This window comes from Scylla paramamosain, chromosome 47, assembly GCF_035594125.1.
Source record: "Scylla paramamosain isolate STU-SP2022 chromosome 47, ASM3559412v1, whole genome shotgun sequence".
Taxonomy (NCBI): domain Eukaryota; kingdom Metazoa; phylum Arthropoda; class Malacostraca; order Decapoda; family Portunidae; genus Scylla; species Scylla paramamosain.
In genome coordinates, this window is record NC_087197.1 from 361,409 (window position 1) to 380,873 (window position 19,465).

Consider the following 19,465-nt stretch of genomic DNA (forward strand, 5'->3'; position numbering starts at 1 on the left):
GGTCTTGAAAATACGGGGGAACGAAGAATGAAAAACACAGTCACCGTTTCGCTATATTTACAGATGAAAATGTACATTGGAATGAAAGGCACAACACTGGTGATGATGACTCGACCTCATGAAGACGCGCACACTTCCAAATCTCCCACCTATTCCTACCCTTGCTTTCTCTCTTTCTTAATCCCTTCCTCTCGCTTTTCTTCCCTCATTCTTCCTTCTCTGTCTCTTCTCACTCATCCTTCCTTTTCTCTCTTTCTCCCCGTTCCTTAAACCCCTTCCTTCTCTCCTCGTCTTCCCCACACCCTCCCTTTCTCTCCCTCCCCCTCACTAAACAATAACGTACCCATTCTTACCCAACTCGTCACCTTTCCTTCTATAACCTATTTTCTTCTCTAATCTTTTATTTATTTTTTTATCGTTTTACTTTTTCTGCCTTTTTTTTCATTACCCTTAACTTTTCGTCTTACCCTTCTTTTCATCCCAATTTGTATAATTTTATCTTCCTTGCCCTACACTTCTCCTTTCTTTACTATTTATTTTCCATTTCTAATCATTTACTTATTCTTAACTTATCCTCTCTTACTGCCCCTGCCATTCCTTCAAAACCCTTCACTTTTCCTTCCTTCAACCCCTCTAGTAGTGATTACCCACCTATCACCTCCTCAGTTACTTTCCCATCAATTTCCGTCCTCTCTTGCTTCCCCATCCTTGCTTTCCTCCATAAATTATCTTCCTCTATTCCCTAACCCTTCTATTTTCTTACTATCTTCCTCAGTTCCCTTCTCTGTTACTTTCCTATTCCTGCATTTCTTCCTAACTTCATCTATTTCCTCCCTCCATGTGTAAGTTGTCAAGCTCTGCCTCCCCCTTTCCCTTAGTCAGCCTCCACTAACTCCCTACCCATCCTTCCCTTGCTCAGTAAAAAAATGAGAACAGGCCCAAGACGTCCTCCCTGTTCGATGAGCTTAGTACACAGCATTACCAAGTATAAAAACATTCTCTACACATGCTTTCTCTTACAATGCTCTCCCTCTCTGTTGCAGTCATTGGTAAGTCTCCACATATACAAACAAAGTGATTTCTGCCTAGCTGTACAGAGAGTCCTCAGTTAATGCTAGCTAATTTTTTGGTACCGATCTGTTTCATTATTTTTATTCACTGTATGTCCTCGTTTTTTTTTATACAGGTACAGTAATTATGTTTTCATGTCCTTGGTGACGACTTTACAGCACTACAGTATTAGTACAAGTGAGGGACAAACTGCAGGTGCTTACTCAGGCTGGTTCAGACAGACCTATGCAAAAAATCGGTTTACATGGCGTACAAACGGAACTCCTTTGTAACTCGAGGACCCTCTGCATGCGTCTTGTGTCTCACTCACTCACTCACAAATCTGATGCATAAAAGGTGAGCCAGGCAGAAACAAACCCACTGAAATAACAGCACTACATTATCAAGCAGTTCTTATTTTGACTCCTGCATTCACCTGACTAAATAAAACAGGAAAGTGAGACACAATAGATCCATAGAGAATACAAGTTCAGTGGCAGGTCTCCTTTCTAACTCTTCTTTGTTGTATGATGGATAAAAAGAAGTAAGAAAAGTACAAAAGTTATCACAAAACAAACCCATGAATATATGAAAGCAGTGTTAGGCTTCACCTCAGACTATTTCTTGCATAAAAGGGATTGTGTGATGTGCTATGCAGTGCCGTCTCGTGAAGATTTATGAAATGGCACACAACTCGTCACACCAAACAACGTACGATATAATTTCTTTCTCAGTCCACCAGTACACTCACACAAACATTGAAAATACACGGTGAGGGAATCCAGACCAGTATGTGAAGATTTAGAGGTGTTACTTCAAAGACTTCAACAAACAAGTCAGTAGATGTGTCAGTGAAGTGTTTCTCAGCTCACACACTGCCCTGCCCTGCCCTCACAACATACCCAAGACTGTATAGTGCAGGTTCTCAAGAAATGCATGTGTGTGTCATCCTAGGCAACTCTTGATTAGTGCTTGTGATATTGGTAAAACTCTAACCTACTGTAACAAATGCAGGAAAAAAAATGAAAACTCGTGAACTATTGTGACACCACGGAACTGACACATACATGCACACACACACACGTACAGCTTTGCATTTTCCTCAATCAGGGCTAGAGCAGGTTAGAGTTTTCCCAACAGCACCTCGTCTGAATACAAGTCACACAGCTGGCCACGTCCAAGGCTGCAGAGAGCCACTCGAGAAATGCAGCAGTCAGAATTTGAGATAAAATATAATATACTCATCTACTTCTCTCTCCCCTCTAAGTAGGTACAAAAGCTCCACCAAACCACACACTCACCAGGAAAGAAAACGCAATGAATTCCCACACACACCACTCGTCACACACACACACACACACACACACACACCTGGATGACAGACAGATCATCTTTCATCCTATTTATCCCAACCCTTCCCTGTGTCCTGTACTCCCTTCCCTCCCCTCCCCCCCCTCCCGGCCACATGATCCTGCTGTCACGGTGCATTTAAGCCAGTCTCCTTTCCCTCTGTAGTGGTGGAAATCAAAGCAACCACCACTGAAGTATTTAAAAAGACCAGAGCCACTTTGGGAATGCTCCAAGTCACTCCCACATCCCTCCACCCACTGTCCACTCCCATGTAATTTCCACCCACGAAGATCCCTCATGAAAACCTCACCCATGATAATTTCCGTGAAGCAGTTTCCCCTCCCACCCTAACTTAATTTATCATGAGGTTGAAATAGTTTAAGGAAAATCTTACTGGTTGAATGTTCGTAGGGAAAGTTACCATAATGGGGTGTATGTAGTTAAGTTATTTCTGTCCACAGCCTATAGCCCTCTTCCCTCACCTCTACTACCACTACTGCTACTGAGTTTCTACACTAACACTCTTTCTAAACTTGGCAATATTTCCAGCGGCATAATTTCTACACGAACGAAAGGAAGAAAACCAAAACCACGAGGGTGAATCGCATCGACCAAACATTCCTCAACAATAAATAGTTCAGCATATTTACATCAACAGCCGCAACTGCCCCAGAGCGACCCCCTCCAGTCACTATGTACACTGTTTCGGGTCACACATCACCCTGCTGCACTTTAGGTGTTTCTAAGAGTGTGCTGCAAGGGTGTCTGTAAGGGATGGCCAGCTTACAGGTTCACCACACACACACACACACACACACACACACACACACACACACACGTACACCAGTAAAGTTTTATGCTCTTTCACTGACGTATGTTACAAATCTTATACTTTTGTTTGGTTTCCACAATCAAACTGGTCAGTCAATATTATCAGCAAGAATGATGCTTCCTTTCATTAATTTTTCACTTGAGAATGCTCCAAACTGAGAATGCTTGAAATTTCATACTAAAATCAACTTCCCCAATCAACAACAGTGGTTTTTCATTTATCTTCACTTGAGAATATTTGCAATTTTACGCTTCCACAAAGCTTCCTCACTCTCTTGTGCTTCATGACCCAGGAATCATTTAAGTCACTTCATCCCTTAGTCACAAGCATCGTAATGCCTGCTGTTACACTTCTGGTTGGCTTCCTCCTCACCTTGCACCACAGCCCAGGACCCAGGCCCAGGTGCAGGAAGTCCCTTGCCAGTGACTCACACAAGCAACAAATACAACAGCATATAAAATCAACAACATGAGCTTTGGAATCACTGTGGATTGCATCAGTGTGTGTTTACAGGCTGGGGGGATCGGGGAGTCTTGTCATTAGATGCCTCGCCTGTGTGGGGATGGAAGAGCAAGATGAAGTGAAAGAAGGGGAGAAATATACAAAGAAGGAAGAATGTTAACACAGCCAACAATTTAAGAATACCATAAATGGACACACAGACTCCCAAGACCCATATTCCCCCCTCCTCTACTTCTTCCCACTCCTCCTCCTCTTCCTACAGAGCCCACAGCACTCCACCACACAGCAGGGCATTGCAGGGGAGCGAGGATGAGGCTGGCAGCGTGGGAAGGCTTGGTGTCACTTGCATCAGCCTGGCAGAAACGCAGTGCTCAAAAACATCAGCAGACAAACACAACAGCTCTGACTCAACACTGCACAAGCCACAGACTGCTCTGGCGCTGCTTGGCACGCTGGGCTGGCAGGTCCTGGCATGGGGCGTGAGGGAGGAGAGGGTCATCTTCTTCATCCCCTCTCTTGCATACTTTGAGCTAGCGACAGTGGAGGCCTTGGGGGGGATGTGGTGCAGGCTCCAGGTTGGGTGCAGACATTGGGGGGCTGTAGGGAGGCTCAGCGCCCCTTCTGGGACTGCTAGAAGTCAGACAGTTTTCTGCAGAAGAGGCATCAGTCAGTAGGGTGCTCACGCATCATGCTGACAAAGAAGCATGTTGTGGTGCCCAGAATGGCATCACACCAAATGTCATTTAAGATGACTTTTACCACACTTACACATTAAGACCAAAAGCTTATGTGAGTGTGTGTAATTATCTATCTGTTGTGTTTTTGGATATATATATACATCAGTGACAAACCTAAGTGAAGGCAAGTAAGAGGTCAGGAGTGTACTGTCTAGACTCCCTTTGTTACTAACTATAGTGTCTGAATATTTTGTGCATAAACAGGCACATCAAGGGATCACTGATGAGCACTAATAGCAGGATTATGTTGTGTTCTTTCATTTATGAGCATTATCTGTGGCAATCAGCTGCTACAGCAACAGTTAGCAAAGCATTGCTTATGTAGGTGTGACCTTTCACATGTGACAGCTGCAGATGTTTGTATAGTGTTGTACAGTTGTCTTGTGAGAAACTGGCACATGCAATCAGTGGCTGCAACTAGCTGTCCTGTGTGGAAGGACCCCAAAGCCTTCACCCATGAAATGTTGTGAGAAAACAGAGAAGTGAATTCATTATTGCATTCCAATCTGATGAGTCAACCATGTGAGTGTGCAAGTCAATCCAGGTGAAAGAAAGCCACAAAGGTGAGTGATGGTGTGAGTGAGGGGAGGCCACACCACTATGGTGGAAGTGCACTGCATGAGTGAACACTTGTGAAGTCAAAGGGTGAGGATGAGGTGGAGGGAAGAGGCGCCACACCACACACTGTGCTGGGGCAGGTGAGTGGGTGAATGGGAGGAGAGAGGGAAGGCTCATCTCTGCCGTAAATCAGATGCAAGCTTCATCTCTGGTGTCAAATGCCACACTCAATTATTAGTGAGCCACGGGGCAGCTCAGAGGCTCAGACGGGTGTGGTGCCACATGTCGTCCCCACACATGTGCACTGGGCAATGAAAGTGTGGCACAGCTCCTTGGCCAAGACCTGAGGTGGACTCTAAGCCTCACTACAACACTGCACTGAATGACTCATACACTGAATGTGCCTGCCTCTCTTTGTTTCTGTCACCAAACCCCCCACCGACAACATGAACGTGGATTGCAAAGCTGGCCGGTGCTGCTCCGTATGAAGTGAAAAAGGAATGAGACCACCATGAACATTAAAAGCTGCAGCCATAGCTCGGTGCAATGGTAACTGAAGGATCTTGAGCCATTCGCTTGAGGGCATGTTCTATACTGTATTCATAGACCACACCAAGCACAGACAGCATGTACTAGCTACTCTTGAAACTGAATGATGGTGTTAGCTTAGAGAGAGGAATGTCAGGTGAGGGTGTCCCCTTACTGCCTTCATGGTGACTGTCCTAATGGTCTTAATGTGTGTGTTCAGAGTACTGACTAGCCAAGGAAAGATCTATCAAATCTTGCTAAGAGAGAGAGAGAGAAAGGTGGAGTGTATAAGGATGAGGTACAAGGACAGGAGGCAGTGTAATCCCTTGCACCGCCTCTCACACAATAGTACAGAGATGCCACAGTGTCAGTCCTTCACCACACCACTGACCACCAGACATTGCTTGCTAAAATGACTTTGGCACACATCCCTAATATTTGGGCTTCCTTAGGTTGCAATGATTTCAATACAATATCAAGTAATTCTCTTATAAGACAGCTGCTTTCCCGTTGAAACCTGCCATGCTCAGCCCACTTGGAAAGCACAGTGCCTGGATGTTGACAGACAGACTGACCCAAGCATGTCTACTGTCACTCCTCTGCATTTCAAACTATAATCTGTCTCTCACCCTCAAACTGCTACAGCTTCCCCTCAAGTCAGATAAAGGTTTCATGCAAATTGGGAGTACAGTTTCAAGCTGCTGATGACTATGAGAGGAGTGAGTGAGCAGTTCAAATCTTTTAGTGTCTCAGTGTTATTTTCCTGAGTCAAATGGCTATGTTTACTGAATGAGGCAATAATAAGTGTCACTGGTCAAGGGATTCAAGTATCATCACAACTCTAAACTTTCTTCAATTCACATTTATAAAGGTATAATCAAGTGAGCTTTTTATTTTCCTCTCCTGTTAGTTATAATCAAATGGGCTTTTTATCTCCTTCTCCTGTAAGCTTTTGTAGTCCCCCTGAGACTGGAGCCCCCCCTCAGGTGATGGCCTTGTGCAGGTGACCCTTACCAAATAACACCACTTACAGGTACACCCACCTCCCCCCCTCTCTCTCCCTCTGCCTCACCCACTCGTCTATGCTGTTGCAGAAATCTTTACCTCTTGGGCTTTTAACAGCTGACTGGGAGGAGGAGGAGGAGGAGGAGAAAGGCAAGGAAGACAAGAGAGATATCATTAAAAATAAGTCCAACATCATTATCATCATCACTATCACATCTTCCACACACAGCACTCATGACACACACCACAGGGTCAGGGGGCAACAGACCTACACCCTCACTCACCATACAAACAGTGTCTTCCCAATCTATTGCACAGTTTACTCTCAACAAATCTGTATCATGTGGTGTGCCTCATTACAACACCCCCACACACACACACACACACACACACACACACACACACACACACACACACAGACACAAACACACATATCCCACTTCAATATCTACTACTGTTACTACTACTACAATATTACAATTACTACAACTATCACAACTACTATACAACTGCTACCAGAACAGGCACACACTCACCTGTATCTCATCTTAATGTCACCACCACCACAGTACTCATTGATGACCAGCTTGATAAGGAACAGGTGGAAGATGACAATGAGGGCAATGATGGTGAGCCAGAAGATGGTGGGCAGGCCTCCCCACTTATGCCCATGTCGATGCATTGCAATAACGTGGTGTTCGTGGGCTGGCGCTGCGGGGAGACATGATGTGGTGCAAAACGGTACGGCCAAGGTTGAAGAGGACATGAAAACTACAACCAAAACTTGACAGATACAAGAATCTACAACTCTGATAGGATAAAAAAAAAGCCACAATTAAAATCTGACAAATCTAGAAGCTACAGCCAAGAGCAATTGCAAGGAGAGCCGTGGCAAGACTGAGGAAGACCTAGACATTGTGGGACAGAGGATAGGAGAGGGTTGGAGGTCAAAGAGAACTTTATGGTCATCAAAAGTGGGAGAAACTCATAAGCCATCCAACCTCATGAAGGAAAATAAGAACAGTAAACGAAACAAAGAGGATTATAGTACGTGCATTCTCTCTCTCTCTCTCTCTCTCTCTCTCTCTCTCTCTCTCTCTCTCTCTCTCTCTCTCTCTCTCTCTCTAAAGCTTGTATTCTGAAACATTTTGCTCTATCACCACAACTATTCTCAAGGGCCACAGAAATGATAAGCCAGATTTTCAAGACTGCTTCTCCTGTTAATAATGAAGAAATCTTGTTAATCTGTCACTACAACCATGAAAACACCCTTAAAAACCCACGTCACTTCCACTACACCATTTTGAAAGTGGTGGCAGAGAGGGACAAAAGTGTTTCACAATATGACAGTAACACACACACACACACACACACACACACACACACACACACACACACACACACACACACACACACACACACAATGAAAATGCAATAGACTAAAAAGATGAAGATTAAAACCAGCAAGTGCACATACCTAAGGCAATCTCGCGTACATGAATGGTATCCTTTAGCTCCTCCATGTGTGCGCGGTCTGACGTGATGTATAGGAGAGCCGTGAGGGGGTGGGTCAGCTTCACCGGGAAGGTCTGTCGCTCTGGCCTGTAAGGGGTTAGAGAGAGGTCAAGTTATGTCACAGGAGGAGAGAAGGTGCTGGAAAATTGATGTTAATGAAGATGAAGAATAAAAGAGAGGTTTGAGGTCAAGGTCACAGAAAGAGAAGGGAAAGAAAAGAAGATGCTATGGAAAAAGAGGATGAAGAATACGAGGAATGAATGGAGATGAATAACAACAAGAAAAATAATAAAGATAAGAAGACCAAGAAGGAAAATAATATAAAAAATAATAACATCAACAAAACAGAAAATAAACAGTAATATATCTATCTTTGTTTGTGTGCGTATGTGTGTGTGTGTGCATACTTGAGCTCCACAGGTGGGTCGAGGCAACCAGCGTCACAGGCATAGTAGTTGCGGTCTGAGCGGTCAAGGGCGGCGTGGATAACAGCCTTGTAATCCTCCTCTTGCACCACCACAGACAGGTTGAGGTGTGTGGCGTTACCGTAGCTCACACGCCTGGGGACAGAAATATGCTGCTGGTCATAGTACAGGGGGAAGGGTGGCCATAAAAAGGAATAGGATTTTGTAAGGAGATATCTTAGTAATTTAGAGTGTGTGCAGGAAGCCAAAAACAGCAATGCACTAGTAATGAATGATAATGATGCTAAAAGGGGGAAGAAGAGGAGAGTAATAATGATAATAATAAGAAGGGGGAAGAAGAGGACAGTAATAATGATAATACTATAAATGGAATGACAATAACAACAATGATAACAACACCAGGATGAATACAGCAACAAAATAGGGATTCATTACAACCCCCCACTGCATACCACTAACAGACCACCACCACCAGCACACACCTGAAGTAGTAGTCCCTGTGCAGGTCCCTCGGGTGTGTGGTGAACTCCAGGTGCTGGTTCTTGAAGCGCAAACCACCAAAGCTTAGAATCATTGCCTGCATGATGCCATTCGCTCCAGCCCTCACCAGCTGATGGCACCCCTGTGTGGATAACTGGGCTGAGGCACTGACACACACACATACACACACACACGACAAGAGAATGAAGAAAAAAGAAGCATAAAATGAGGAAAAAAACTGAAAAACCCAAGGAAAGAATGATGAAAGCAAAAAGAAACAAAGGAAACTGAGCAAGAACAAAAATAATAAGACTGATCAATATAAGTTGTGAGTCAGTTTGTGAGTTACCTGTTTTTCCAGTGTCACCATCCAAAGGCCCACCACTGTGTTGACGTCCTCGATGGTGTTCAGCGTTGACCACAGCTTCTCCGCTTGTCTACCAGAGAGAAGAGACAATATTCTAACTCCTTTACTGTGACAGCAACAACTCATGCCACCAAAGGCAATGCATGGAATCTTTATAAGCATACACAATAAAGGAGGGATGAAAAAGAATAGATTTTTTTGCAATTTCTACCAAGTTTAAAGATTGTATGTGGCTGCAGAACAAGTAAAGATGTCTCAAAGTGACTGGTGATTAGGGAAAGGTGTACCAAATACCAGTCAACAATAAGTCAGGTAGCAGTGGAAGGTTTTGGGCAATTTCAGACAACTTAGCTACATTCAACAGGCTCTGATTGCACTTCTACGGATTTTTAAGGATGTTTTCACAATCGTACTGATGATTCAACAAGGATTCAGGGAAAAAACATCCTTGGGGACCTTACTAGTTGTGGTTCATAAAAATACTTCTTCTGAGAGCTTAAAATGTAGCTGGACAAATACTTTGCATCATTAGTGGCAGTGACACACATGAGAACCTGACTTATCAAATATGTGGCCTTTGAAAACAGTCTTTATGATACCACAAAGCACCTTGGGAACCTTACTACTTGTGGTTCATAAAAATACTTCTTCTGAGAGCTTAAAATGTAGCTGGACAAGTACTCTACATCATTAGTGACAGCAACACATGAGAACCTGACTTATCAACTACGTAACCTTTGAAAACAGTCCTTATGGAACCACAAAGGACTTCAGAACACGGGCTTCAGAACAGGACTTGAGGGTAGCTGAGAACCTGTAGCATAACTCAATAAACACACACTCACAGGGTCTGGTGTCCTCCATAGCAGCCCTCGGCATATGCTATGTCCCTCATGATGGAGTTTCGTTGCTCCTCACTAGTGGACACCTGGTACAGTGGTGCTGGGGCCTGAGGGAAGGACAGACACAACTGCTACCTATATGAAAATTCCACTAAACTTCTATTTTTCTCTCATTACTAGTATTCATAACCACCTTAATATGTTTTAAGTATACTACTACCACTACACATGCACACACAATATATTAAAAGAAGAGGTTATTAAGGCACAGAAAACTAGGAGGAAGAAGACTACAGAAATACAGATAACAACAACAGGGTCCCTTGACTAGCTCAGGCCCTGTGGCAACATACAAACACACACACATCCCTTCTACATTCCTACACACATACACCCACACACTAACTGCACCCCTCCCACTCACCCACAGAGACACTATATCCCTCCCATACACTCACACACCGACAAAACATCCCTCATCCCTCCCACACACCCATCCACACACACATACCTGGGAGAGAACATGGTAAATAGTGGCATTGATAAGGTCCCCATTAAGAGCGTTCTCGGCCTTGGAGTGACTGATGCTGAAACCAGATGACCACAGCTCCTGCCAGACCTTCGAGTGGTCCTCCCTCATGCGTCTTATGTTTCCCGTCACTGCACTCTTGAGTACCTAAAGGTTGTGATAGGTGGTCAGGGTGGCGGTGGTGGCGGTGGTGGTGGGTTACGAAGTCGGAAGAGGAACGAAATAGGGTAATGTAATGAAAAGGAAAGATTACTGGTACGAAAGAGAGAAAAGGGAGAGAGGTGATGATGGTGGTGAGTATGGTAAGGCTGCGCAGGTGATGAGTAGGATAAATAGTGATAATGGTGATGCACGAGTGATAAAGGTGATGCCTATGGTAAAAATAGTGGTGACAGTGATGAATGTGATGAAAAACAGTGGTGATGATGGTGACCTGGAAGGAAAATGGTGGTGATGGTGACAAATAGTGATGAAAATGATGGCAAGAGTAAACAAAGTAAGAGAAAGAGGGAAATGAATGATAGTGATGAAAAGATGATGAAAGAGTGATGAGGATAATGATCTAAGTGGTGGAAATAATAGTGGAGATGTAAGAAAGGTGATGAAATGAATAGTGATGATGAGAGGAAGGTGATGACAACACCATCTGGGAAGAGAAGGATAGGAATGACTTGTATAATGATGGTGATGATGATGAGGAAAAGGAAAATGGAAATACACGTGAAAAGAACGACATTAAATAAAAAAAAACATTGAGAGACAGAAAGGCAAGACAAAATAAAAAGGAAACAGAAAAAATATGAACAAAATAAAGAAGAAAAAACTAAAAGAATTAAAAAAAAGTAAATAAAACAAAATAATAGATGAAACTGGAAAAAAAATATGAAAATAAATTATAACAAAATAAAGAACAAGAAAAAAATGAAGAAAAAAAAAAAAATAATAATAATAAACAAAACCCCCCCCAAAAAAAAATCAAACTTAGATAAAAATAAAGAAAAAAATATACAAATAAAGGAACCAAATCAACAATACAAGACACGAAAGTAAGCAAGATAAACCAGCTTACCGCAACAGCATTCTGGACGACCTGCTCCTTGTAAGCCAAATACGTCTTGCTGGGAATGGGATCTGTGTAATTAACCGAGGTCACCAGATGCAGGGTGGTGGACATCCGAGACTTAACCTGATGAGAGAGAGAGAGAGAGAGAGAGAGAGAGAGAGAGAGAGAGAGAGAGAGAGAGAGAGAGAGAGAGAGAGAGAGAGAGAGAGAGAGAGAGAGAGAGAGAGAGGAAAGGTGTTGCTTTGAGTGAGTGAGTAAATGTGTACGTGTGTGTGTGAGCAAGAAACATGATTTGGGTGATTTTCTGCAATATTGATGTTTCTGGAATCTTTTACGAGTATTAAAATGGGTTGGTGGTCTTCAGTGTTCTGGTTCTGGTGTTCGTTGAGGTTAACAGCTCTCAACAGCAACAACCTTCAAGGCAAAGCAAGGCTCCCATTTTTCCCTTGACAATGCAGAACCTTTGTTAAATCATCACTACAATCATGAAATCACCTCTTAAGATCCTGATAACTTCTACTGCCTGCTAAAAAAAAAGCAAATGAGATAAAACAGTTTGAGAATGCACCCCTTCCCACACACAAACACACACACATACACACACATACACACCTGGAGGCTGGAGGGCACACGAAGGGTCACAATGGCCACTGCGATGACCTTGTTTGTCTTGGGCACATCCACTGCGCCAGTCACCAAGGTGTACTGGTGCTCACCCTCCCCATGCACTAATCTGCCAGTAGGTGGAGTGTTAGGGAGAACTAAGGTCGTTCATGGGGGTGAGGGGCAGGGCAGTAAAGGAAGGTGTGAAGGAAAGTTTGGCACAAAACCTTAAGTAAGTTCCAGTAAAGAAAAGTCCATTATATTACCTGAATTGGCACCTCTGTGGGCCTCTCTTATATCAAAAAGATAAATAAATAAATAAATGAAAGTAACGCCACTCACTTGATGGTGCTGGTGGTAGCGGAGGGCCAGTCGCCGAGCCCCATCTGCTCCACCTCCACCAGGGTGTCTTGGTCGCTGGGATTCACCACCTGGCAGACACATGGACACAGACAGGCAGTAAAATAATGCTGACCTCAAAGTAAGTGTTGGAAAGGAATTAAAAGATCACTATTATTAATATTCAAAAGTTTATGTTGCAAGATAGAATTACCAGCGTTTCTCCTGTCTATAATGTTGAAAACTAATCAGAGAAAGGCTACAGAGATAATTAGCTGAGTTATCAAGAGTGTTTCTCCTCTTTATGATACAGAAATCTTGTTAATCTGTCACTAGAAACATAAAAACATCATTAAAAACCCACAACTTCAACTACAGCCTTTCAAAACTAGTGGGTGAGGCACAAATGTTTCAGAATACAGAGCAATACCCCAGCCACACCCTCACCTTGATATCCTGCAGCAGTAGAGAGGGCAGGGAGCGATGGGCATAGGTCTGGTACATCACATCCAGGGCTGCACCGCCAGGCTGCTTCCATGATTGTAGCCGGTGCACGATGCCACTCCTGTACTCTGTCACTAGGGCCTCGTGCGACTCCTGGCCTGGGGAATGTGCAGGGAAGCGTGTGTGAGGGTTATTAGGGATTACTCAGAGGGGAGATAAGGGAAATTATAACTCAAACTAATATACTTGTAGGAGAAATGTAATTATCCTAAGATTTATGTCGATTATGGTAAATTAAGGGGACAAGATTGCAGGTTTATGAGTGATGCTGAAACTGTCAAGGAAGAAGAGTGAGATACAACAATAAGAGAGAGTAAAGTGTACATTGGGAGTATAAAATGCCAGGCCTGTGAACTGTAATGAAGCTGTCAAGAAAGCAGGACTGAAAACTTAGAAGTAACTGCAAGTGCTACTGCAAACATACACGTACAAAACTTAATGATACGAGGAAGAACAGACATAAATACACCAGGACAGACCACAGACAGGGAAGGACATACACACATACATGAATACACTAGGAAGCACCACACTGAAACAGACCACAGACTCACCATCAAGGGAAACAAGGGCAATAGGGCGGAAGTGCACAGGAAGAGACAGCGTTCGGCCACTCCTGATGTAGATTGGACTGTCGTGGTCGAGGGTGACGCCCAGCACTCCGTTCCCCACATAAGGGAGGTATGACTGCTCCTCCGGCAGGCGGGTGGGCAAGTGCATGATGTGCACGTCCTGGTCCTGTGCAGCCTGCCAGAACCTGTCCAGACGCATGGCCAAACTCCTGCTGGCAGCATCTGTGGGAGGGGAACCAGGGTCAGAGGACAGCACAGAGGACAGGTAGTGAATGAAGCCACAGGGGACACAGAGACTACCTAACCATTCATCCACCAGTCCACTCAACTAACCAGCCACTCATCCATCTTGACAAACAGCCAGCCATCCGCCCATCCATCCATCCACTGGTACTTACCCTCGCCAAGTCCTGTGGGCCGAGTGTGCAGCACCAACCTGAAGATCGAGGGTCCGCAGTACAGCAGTATCACCAGCAGCACCAGCACAGCTAACACCAGCTTGCGGTACCTGCCAACACACACAATAAATAAAACACACATGCACACACACACACAGGGAGAGGATACAAGTGAGGACAGAGAATAACACAAACAAAAACACACAAACACACGCACAAATGGCACAATACTCACGAGATGTAGCCGTCCAGCACCCTCTTGGCTCTCTTGATGACCTCGTTAATGTCCATCGTCTCACCACGTCTTGGCTCCTGCACCTGTGGGAGGAGGGAAAGGCTCATGTCACTTGCAGGACCACAGGAAGTCACTAGTGTTGTGTGATCCCATTCTCAAAGAGCATTAAAGGCCATTGTTCTGAAATACTTCTGCATTGCTTCTCCACAACATTCAAAAGGCTCTAGTTGAAGCGACACATGTTTTGAAGGCTGTTTTTAAGGTTCTAGTGACAGATTAACAAGATTTACACATTATTAACAGTAAAAACATTCTTGAGAACCTGACTATATCATCTCTGTGGCCTCTGAATAGTCGAGATGAGAGAGCAAAGTGTTTCAGAAGCGGCTGGAGTCTGTCAGTTGTGTAATCAAAGGAGTAATGAAAAAAGACAAGCTAAGAGGTGAAGCAATGACAAGGAAGGTAGTGGAGACCCTGAGGAAGACATGAGAAAGACGACAGCAGCGGGTCAGCAATGTGAAGAGAAGGAAATAGGAATAAGCTAGAAGAGAAAAAATGAGATGGAAAATGAAAGGGCAATGAACAAAGAGGAAGAGCAAAGTGGAGGTAGTTGGAAGAGGGAGACAAAACAGAGATACAAGAGAAAAGGGTAATAAACAAAGAGGAAAAGCAAAGTGGAAGTAGTTGGAAAAAGGAGAGAAAGAGAGAGACGGAAGAAAAAAGAGGTGGAAGAGAAAAAGGTGAAAAAACAGACAACTTAAGTATAGACAGTTACAAGAAACATGCTATGAGAAAAAAACTGAGATAGAAAAGAGAAAAAGAGCAATAAAAAAAGAGAACCAAAGTGGAGGTAGCTGGATTGCACATTGGAGAGAGCTGGAGAGAAAAACAAGTGTCGGAGGGCAACGTATGAGCAAGCCTGGTGGAGGGGAGCCATCAAAACACTGGGGAAACTGTCAGAGGAGCAACAGGTAAGCAACAGCAGTCATTTAGAAGTCCTCTCTTGCAAGCTGATCGTTCAAACCTCTGAGAGCAAAGCCAGCCGATGCTACAGACTCAGCATGTCCAGGAGAGGCTCTTGTAAATGCCTTTAAAGGGTAGCAAAGGTAACAAAGTCATTTTTTACCTTTTCCATTTCATTGTAGTTCTGTTTGTTTGTTTTCCAGTCCACAGTTATTTCCCACAGAGCCACGTATCAAGTCCTACATGTACTTTCCTCCTGCAGCTGCACAGACACATCCACAAGTGTTGTAGGGTGAGGAGAGTCGGTGCGTGTCATTGCCTCCATCTGACACCACCCTCAACACAACAGGCTCTCCAGGAACTAAAACCATCCATGTTACTCTCTTAAACTGGCTGCTTTTCTGTGCTGCCCTGAGAAGTCTTGACATTTTGGGCACTGTCTGGGAACACTGCCATGGTGTGTGTGTGGTGGAGTGACTTGTGGGACACTCAACGTTACTTAAACCCTGCTGAAGAAAAAGTGCAGGACTGACAGCAATGGTGGTGAAAAAGAGAGATTGGAGAGAGGGAAACGGGAAAACTGGAGAGGGGTTTGTGTTTCCTATCAACCCAAAATGATGAGAAGGGTTTAAAGTGACTGAGAGACAAGATTTACTGGCCATGCAATGAGAAGAAAGATAGAAGACCTGTGTAATGAGAAAAGGCAAGACACAGGGCCGAGCTAAGTTTATTGCAAAGAATCACAAAGAAAAGGAATAGTGAGAGCAAAGGGACACAGAAGCAAGGGTGGACATCTGCTATGCTTAACCAGATAGAGAGGTGTGGCACTGCACCGCCGCCAATACCTGTAGGGGCACGTCTTCTTGAAAGGATCACTGTAGCCCAAGTATTCAGTTCTTTACAGTTGTGGTCAAGGTCATTATGGCTCAATAATTAAATCTTCTACAGGTGCGGGCAGAAGGTAAGATCATTATGGCTCAATTATTAAGTCTTGTACAGGTGTGGTCAGCAGCTAAACAAGCCTGGTGCACCCCCTTCCACTGTGTTGTGTCTCCATGCAATGCCAAGTCCTGTGACACGCTGACAGTCTTCACACAGCACACCTGACACACTGAGGGCAGATCACGGCATTTGGGAGTGAGGAACACGCAACACAGTGGACGCGCATTTGTGTGTTTTTACATTCTAAATTAATAAGATTTCTACATGATTAAAAGGAGGAAAACTCTTGAGAACCCAGCTAATCACCTCTATGGCCTTTAAAAATAGCTATGGTACGAGAGCGAGGTGTTTCTGAATATAGACCTTAGAAGAGAACAGTAGAGAAATGTTGCAAACTGCTCTGATAACTTATTGCTCACCTGCCCAAACATACAAACATTTCTCAGCTGAGTCAGGGGGGACCAGCTCCTGACTCACAGATGTTTCTCAATACTCACAGCTGCCTCCTTGTGAAATATTGATTTTGTTCAGCTTAACCAAATGCTCTGTGCACTTTTAGCAATACAGTAATTGGTAGTATGGAATTAAGGGTTGATGTTATGAATTGGTCAGTCTATATGTAATAAATAAAATACTAGTGTAGAACATTACAATTATTACAGTACTTCCCACAAACTTTATTTACTCATATCTTCATCTACAATCAGGGTGTGGATGGCTACCCAATTGTACATCTATAGACAATATGACCATTATTTTCAAAACTCTTACCAACACACCTGCATTCTGACCTACACTGTGGTTACTGGGAGTCTCTGGGCCAAACTCACCTGCAGGGCATCTGGGGACATGGTTACCTGTCTGGTGATTAGGGGAGCATTTTCACCTGTCACTAGAGTCAAAGAGCAAATGCAGGTGACACAGAAAACAGTACAGGAGGAAAGAGAGATAAAAAATTAAGAATGCAAGAAAAAAAGAAAAGGAAGATGTGCAGGAGGAAGGAAAAGTAAGAAATGAATGCCAGAGAAAAAAAATAAAGGAAAAGGAAGATAAGGAGAGACAGAGGAGGAAAGAAAAAGTGATAAATGGATGCAGAAGGATAAAAGAAGTGAAAATGGAAGGGAGGAGGAAAAGTCTTGATATTAATGCACCAGAATACATTAAAGAAAGAAGTGAAGAGGGAAGACAGAGAAAGGAGGAAGGAAAGGTGGAAAATTAACACTATGGGTAAGAAAATCAAGATATGAAAATAAAACAAGTGCAGTAAGGAGGAGGAGAGGAGAGGAGGTAGGTAACACAGAAGAAGAGGAAATGAAAGCAAAATTAACAAAAAAAAAAATGTTTCTCCTGTTAGTAATGTGGAAATGTTTGTCCTCTCATTATGATAGTTTTAAAAGGCCACAAAACTGATTAACCAGGTTCTCAAGAGTGTTTCTCCTGTTAATAATGTGGAAATGTTGTTAATCTGTCACTAGAACTGCAAAACCACTATTGAAAACCATTTGTTCTCCCATTATGATAATTTTAAAAGGCCACAAAACTGATTAACCAGGTTCTCAAGATGGTTTCTCCTGTTAAAAATGTGGAAATGTTGTTAATCTGTCACTAGAACTGCAAAACCACTATTGAAAACCATTTGTTCTCTCATTATGATAGTTTTAAAAGGCCACAAAACTGATTAACCAGGTTCTCAAGAGTGTTTCTCCTGTTAATAATGTGGAAATGTTGTTAATCTGTCACTAGAACTGCAAAACCACTATTGAAAACCATTCTCTCATTATCATAGTTTTAAAAGGCCACAAAACTGATTAACCAGGTTCTCAAGAGTGTTTCTCCAGTTAATAACATATAAATCTTGTTAATCTGTCACTATAACTGTAAAAACCCCTTTAAAAACCAGTGTCACTTCAAATAGAGCCTTCTGACTGTAGTAGAGATGCAGTGCAAAGTATTTAAGAATATATACTTAAGTTGTATCTCCTATTGGGTGTTATGGGTATACTGTGTGAGTGTATGTACTTGTATGTCACCCATCCACAAGTCACAACACCCACCAGTCCCTCTACACTTGATAGGGAGGGAAGAGTGTGATGTGGTTCTGCTATAATTGTTCCTGGGAGTAAAATGAATGAAGTTGATTTAAGAATGTTGACGTGACAAGTGCAGTAATGAAATAAATAGGTGAGGAATTTGCTAAGGAATGTCAGAATGGGAGAAAAATGGAGGGAATAATGGAGGATGAGTAAAAGGGTAATTTATGAAACATGCAAAATGGAATACGGGAAGAAAATGAATAATAAGAGGAACAAGTGCAGAAATTGAAGGAAATGAACAAAGGGAGGAAGGAAGAATAAGAAAAATCAAGCAAAAATCCACTAAGAGTAAATTATCAACTTACCAAACACGGCTGACACACAAATAAGTAACAAAAAAATGAAATGAAAGTGAGTACTGGCGAAACGGGAACGTGGCAGAGAAAAAAAAAAGATAGAAATTAATGAAAAACGAACTTGACAAATACAGATGACACAAAAACAAGCAGCAAACCCACCAAGGATAAGAAGAGGGGGGAGTGCAGAGGTGAAAGATAAGGAGAAATGTCATCCGTAGAAGCCAGCTCACCTCTTGTCCTTCACTTCCTCACCCCTTAATTCTTCTCATTCTGCGCTCCGTCTCTCTTCTTGGCTTCCTACAGGGCCTTCCTCAGCCCCACGCCTCCCCACTGTCCTCTAAGCCTCGCCTGTCACGCCGGGAAGGTCAAAAAAACGAGTCGAAATAAGAGAATAACACAATTCACCTCTCTCACTTCCACGCGTTCGGATTCCGGCCACGACCTCGACTTTATTAATGTTTTCCTCTCTGTTTTCTCTCTATTTAGCCTCATTGGGTTTAAGAAATGGGTTTTTTTAATATGCATTCATCTGTTTTTCTTTATTTGGTGTGGTGTTTTAGTGTGGTAGGTGAGTGTTGGGTTTGTGTGTGTGTGTGTTGTGTGATATGCATATGTTCGAACTGTCAACATAACTGTATATACAATAATCTCAGGTCTATTGGCTGTGATGTTAATTATTCTTCTATATGGTTTTAATATTGGAGATTTTATTGATAGATTTCACGAGTTTATCTCCCGTTTTGCTGCCGTGTGTTCGAATCTCTCTGGCCGGTT

At 43.2% G+C, this 19,465-nt stretch overlaps 1 protein-coding gene across 7 annotated transcripts; it reads right to left on the bottom strand.

Annotated features, from left to right (window-relative positions):
- Window positions 1-40: 40 nt before the first annotated feature.
- LOC135094949 (uncharacterized protein KIAA2013 homolog) lies at window positions 41-19,134 on the bottom strand. Of its 7 annotated transcripts, none has more exons than XM_063995482.1 (17): window positions 18,922-19,134; window positions 15,521-15,866; window positions 14,395-14,477; window positions 14,160-14,269; window positions 13,744-13,983; window positions 13,133-13,287; window positions 12,689-12,777; window positions 12,356-12,476; window positions 11,750-11,866; window positions 10,663-10,827; window positions 10,155-10,258; window positions 9,292-9,379; window positions 8,945-9,084; window positions 8,445-8,597; window positions 8,000-8,124; window positions 7,059-7,233; window positions 41-4,343 (listed from the first exon to the last, which is right to left on the bottom strand). In XM_063995482.1, the coding sequence occupies exons 2-17, from the start codon at window positions 15,527-15,529 to the stop codon at window positions 4,325-4,327; spliced, it is 1,893 nt and encodes a 630-aa protein (XP_063851552.1). In that variant the 5' UTR covers window positions 15,530-15,866; window positions 18,922-19,134; the 3' UTR covers window positions 41-4,324. The 7 variants fall into 7 exon arrangements, with proteins under 7 accessions (XP_063851552.1, XP_063851551.1, XP_063851550.1 ...); XM_063995481.1 differs by lacking the exon at window positions 41-4,343 and adding an exon at window positions 4,364-6,643 and having other exon boundaries at window positions 15,521-15,863; XM_063995480.1 differs by lacking the exon at window positions 41-4,343 and adding an exon at window positions 4,364-6,643.
- Between the last annotated feature and the right edge of the window lie 331 nt (window positions 19,135-19,465).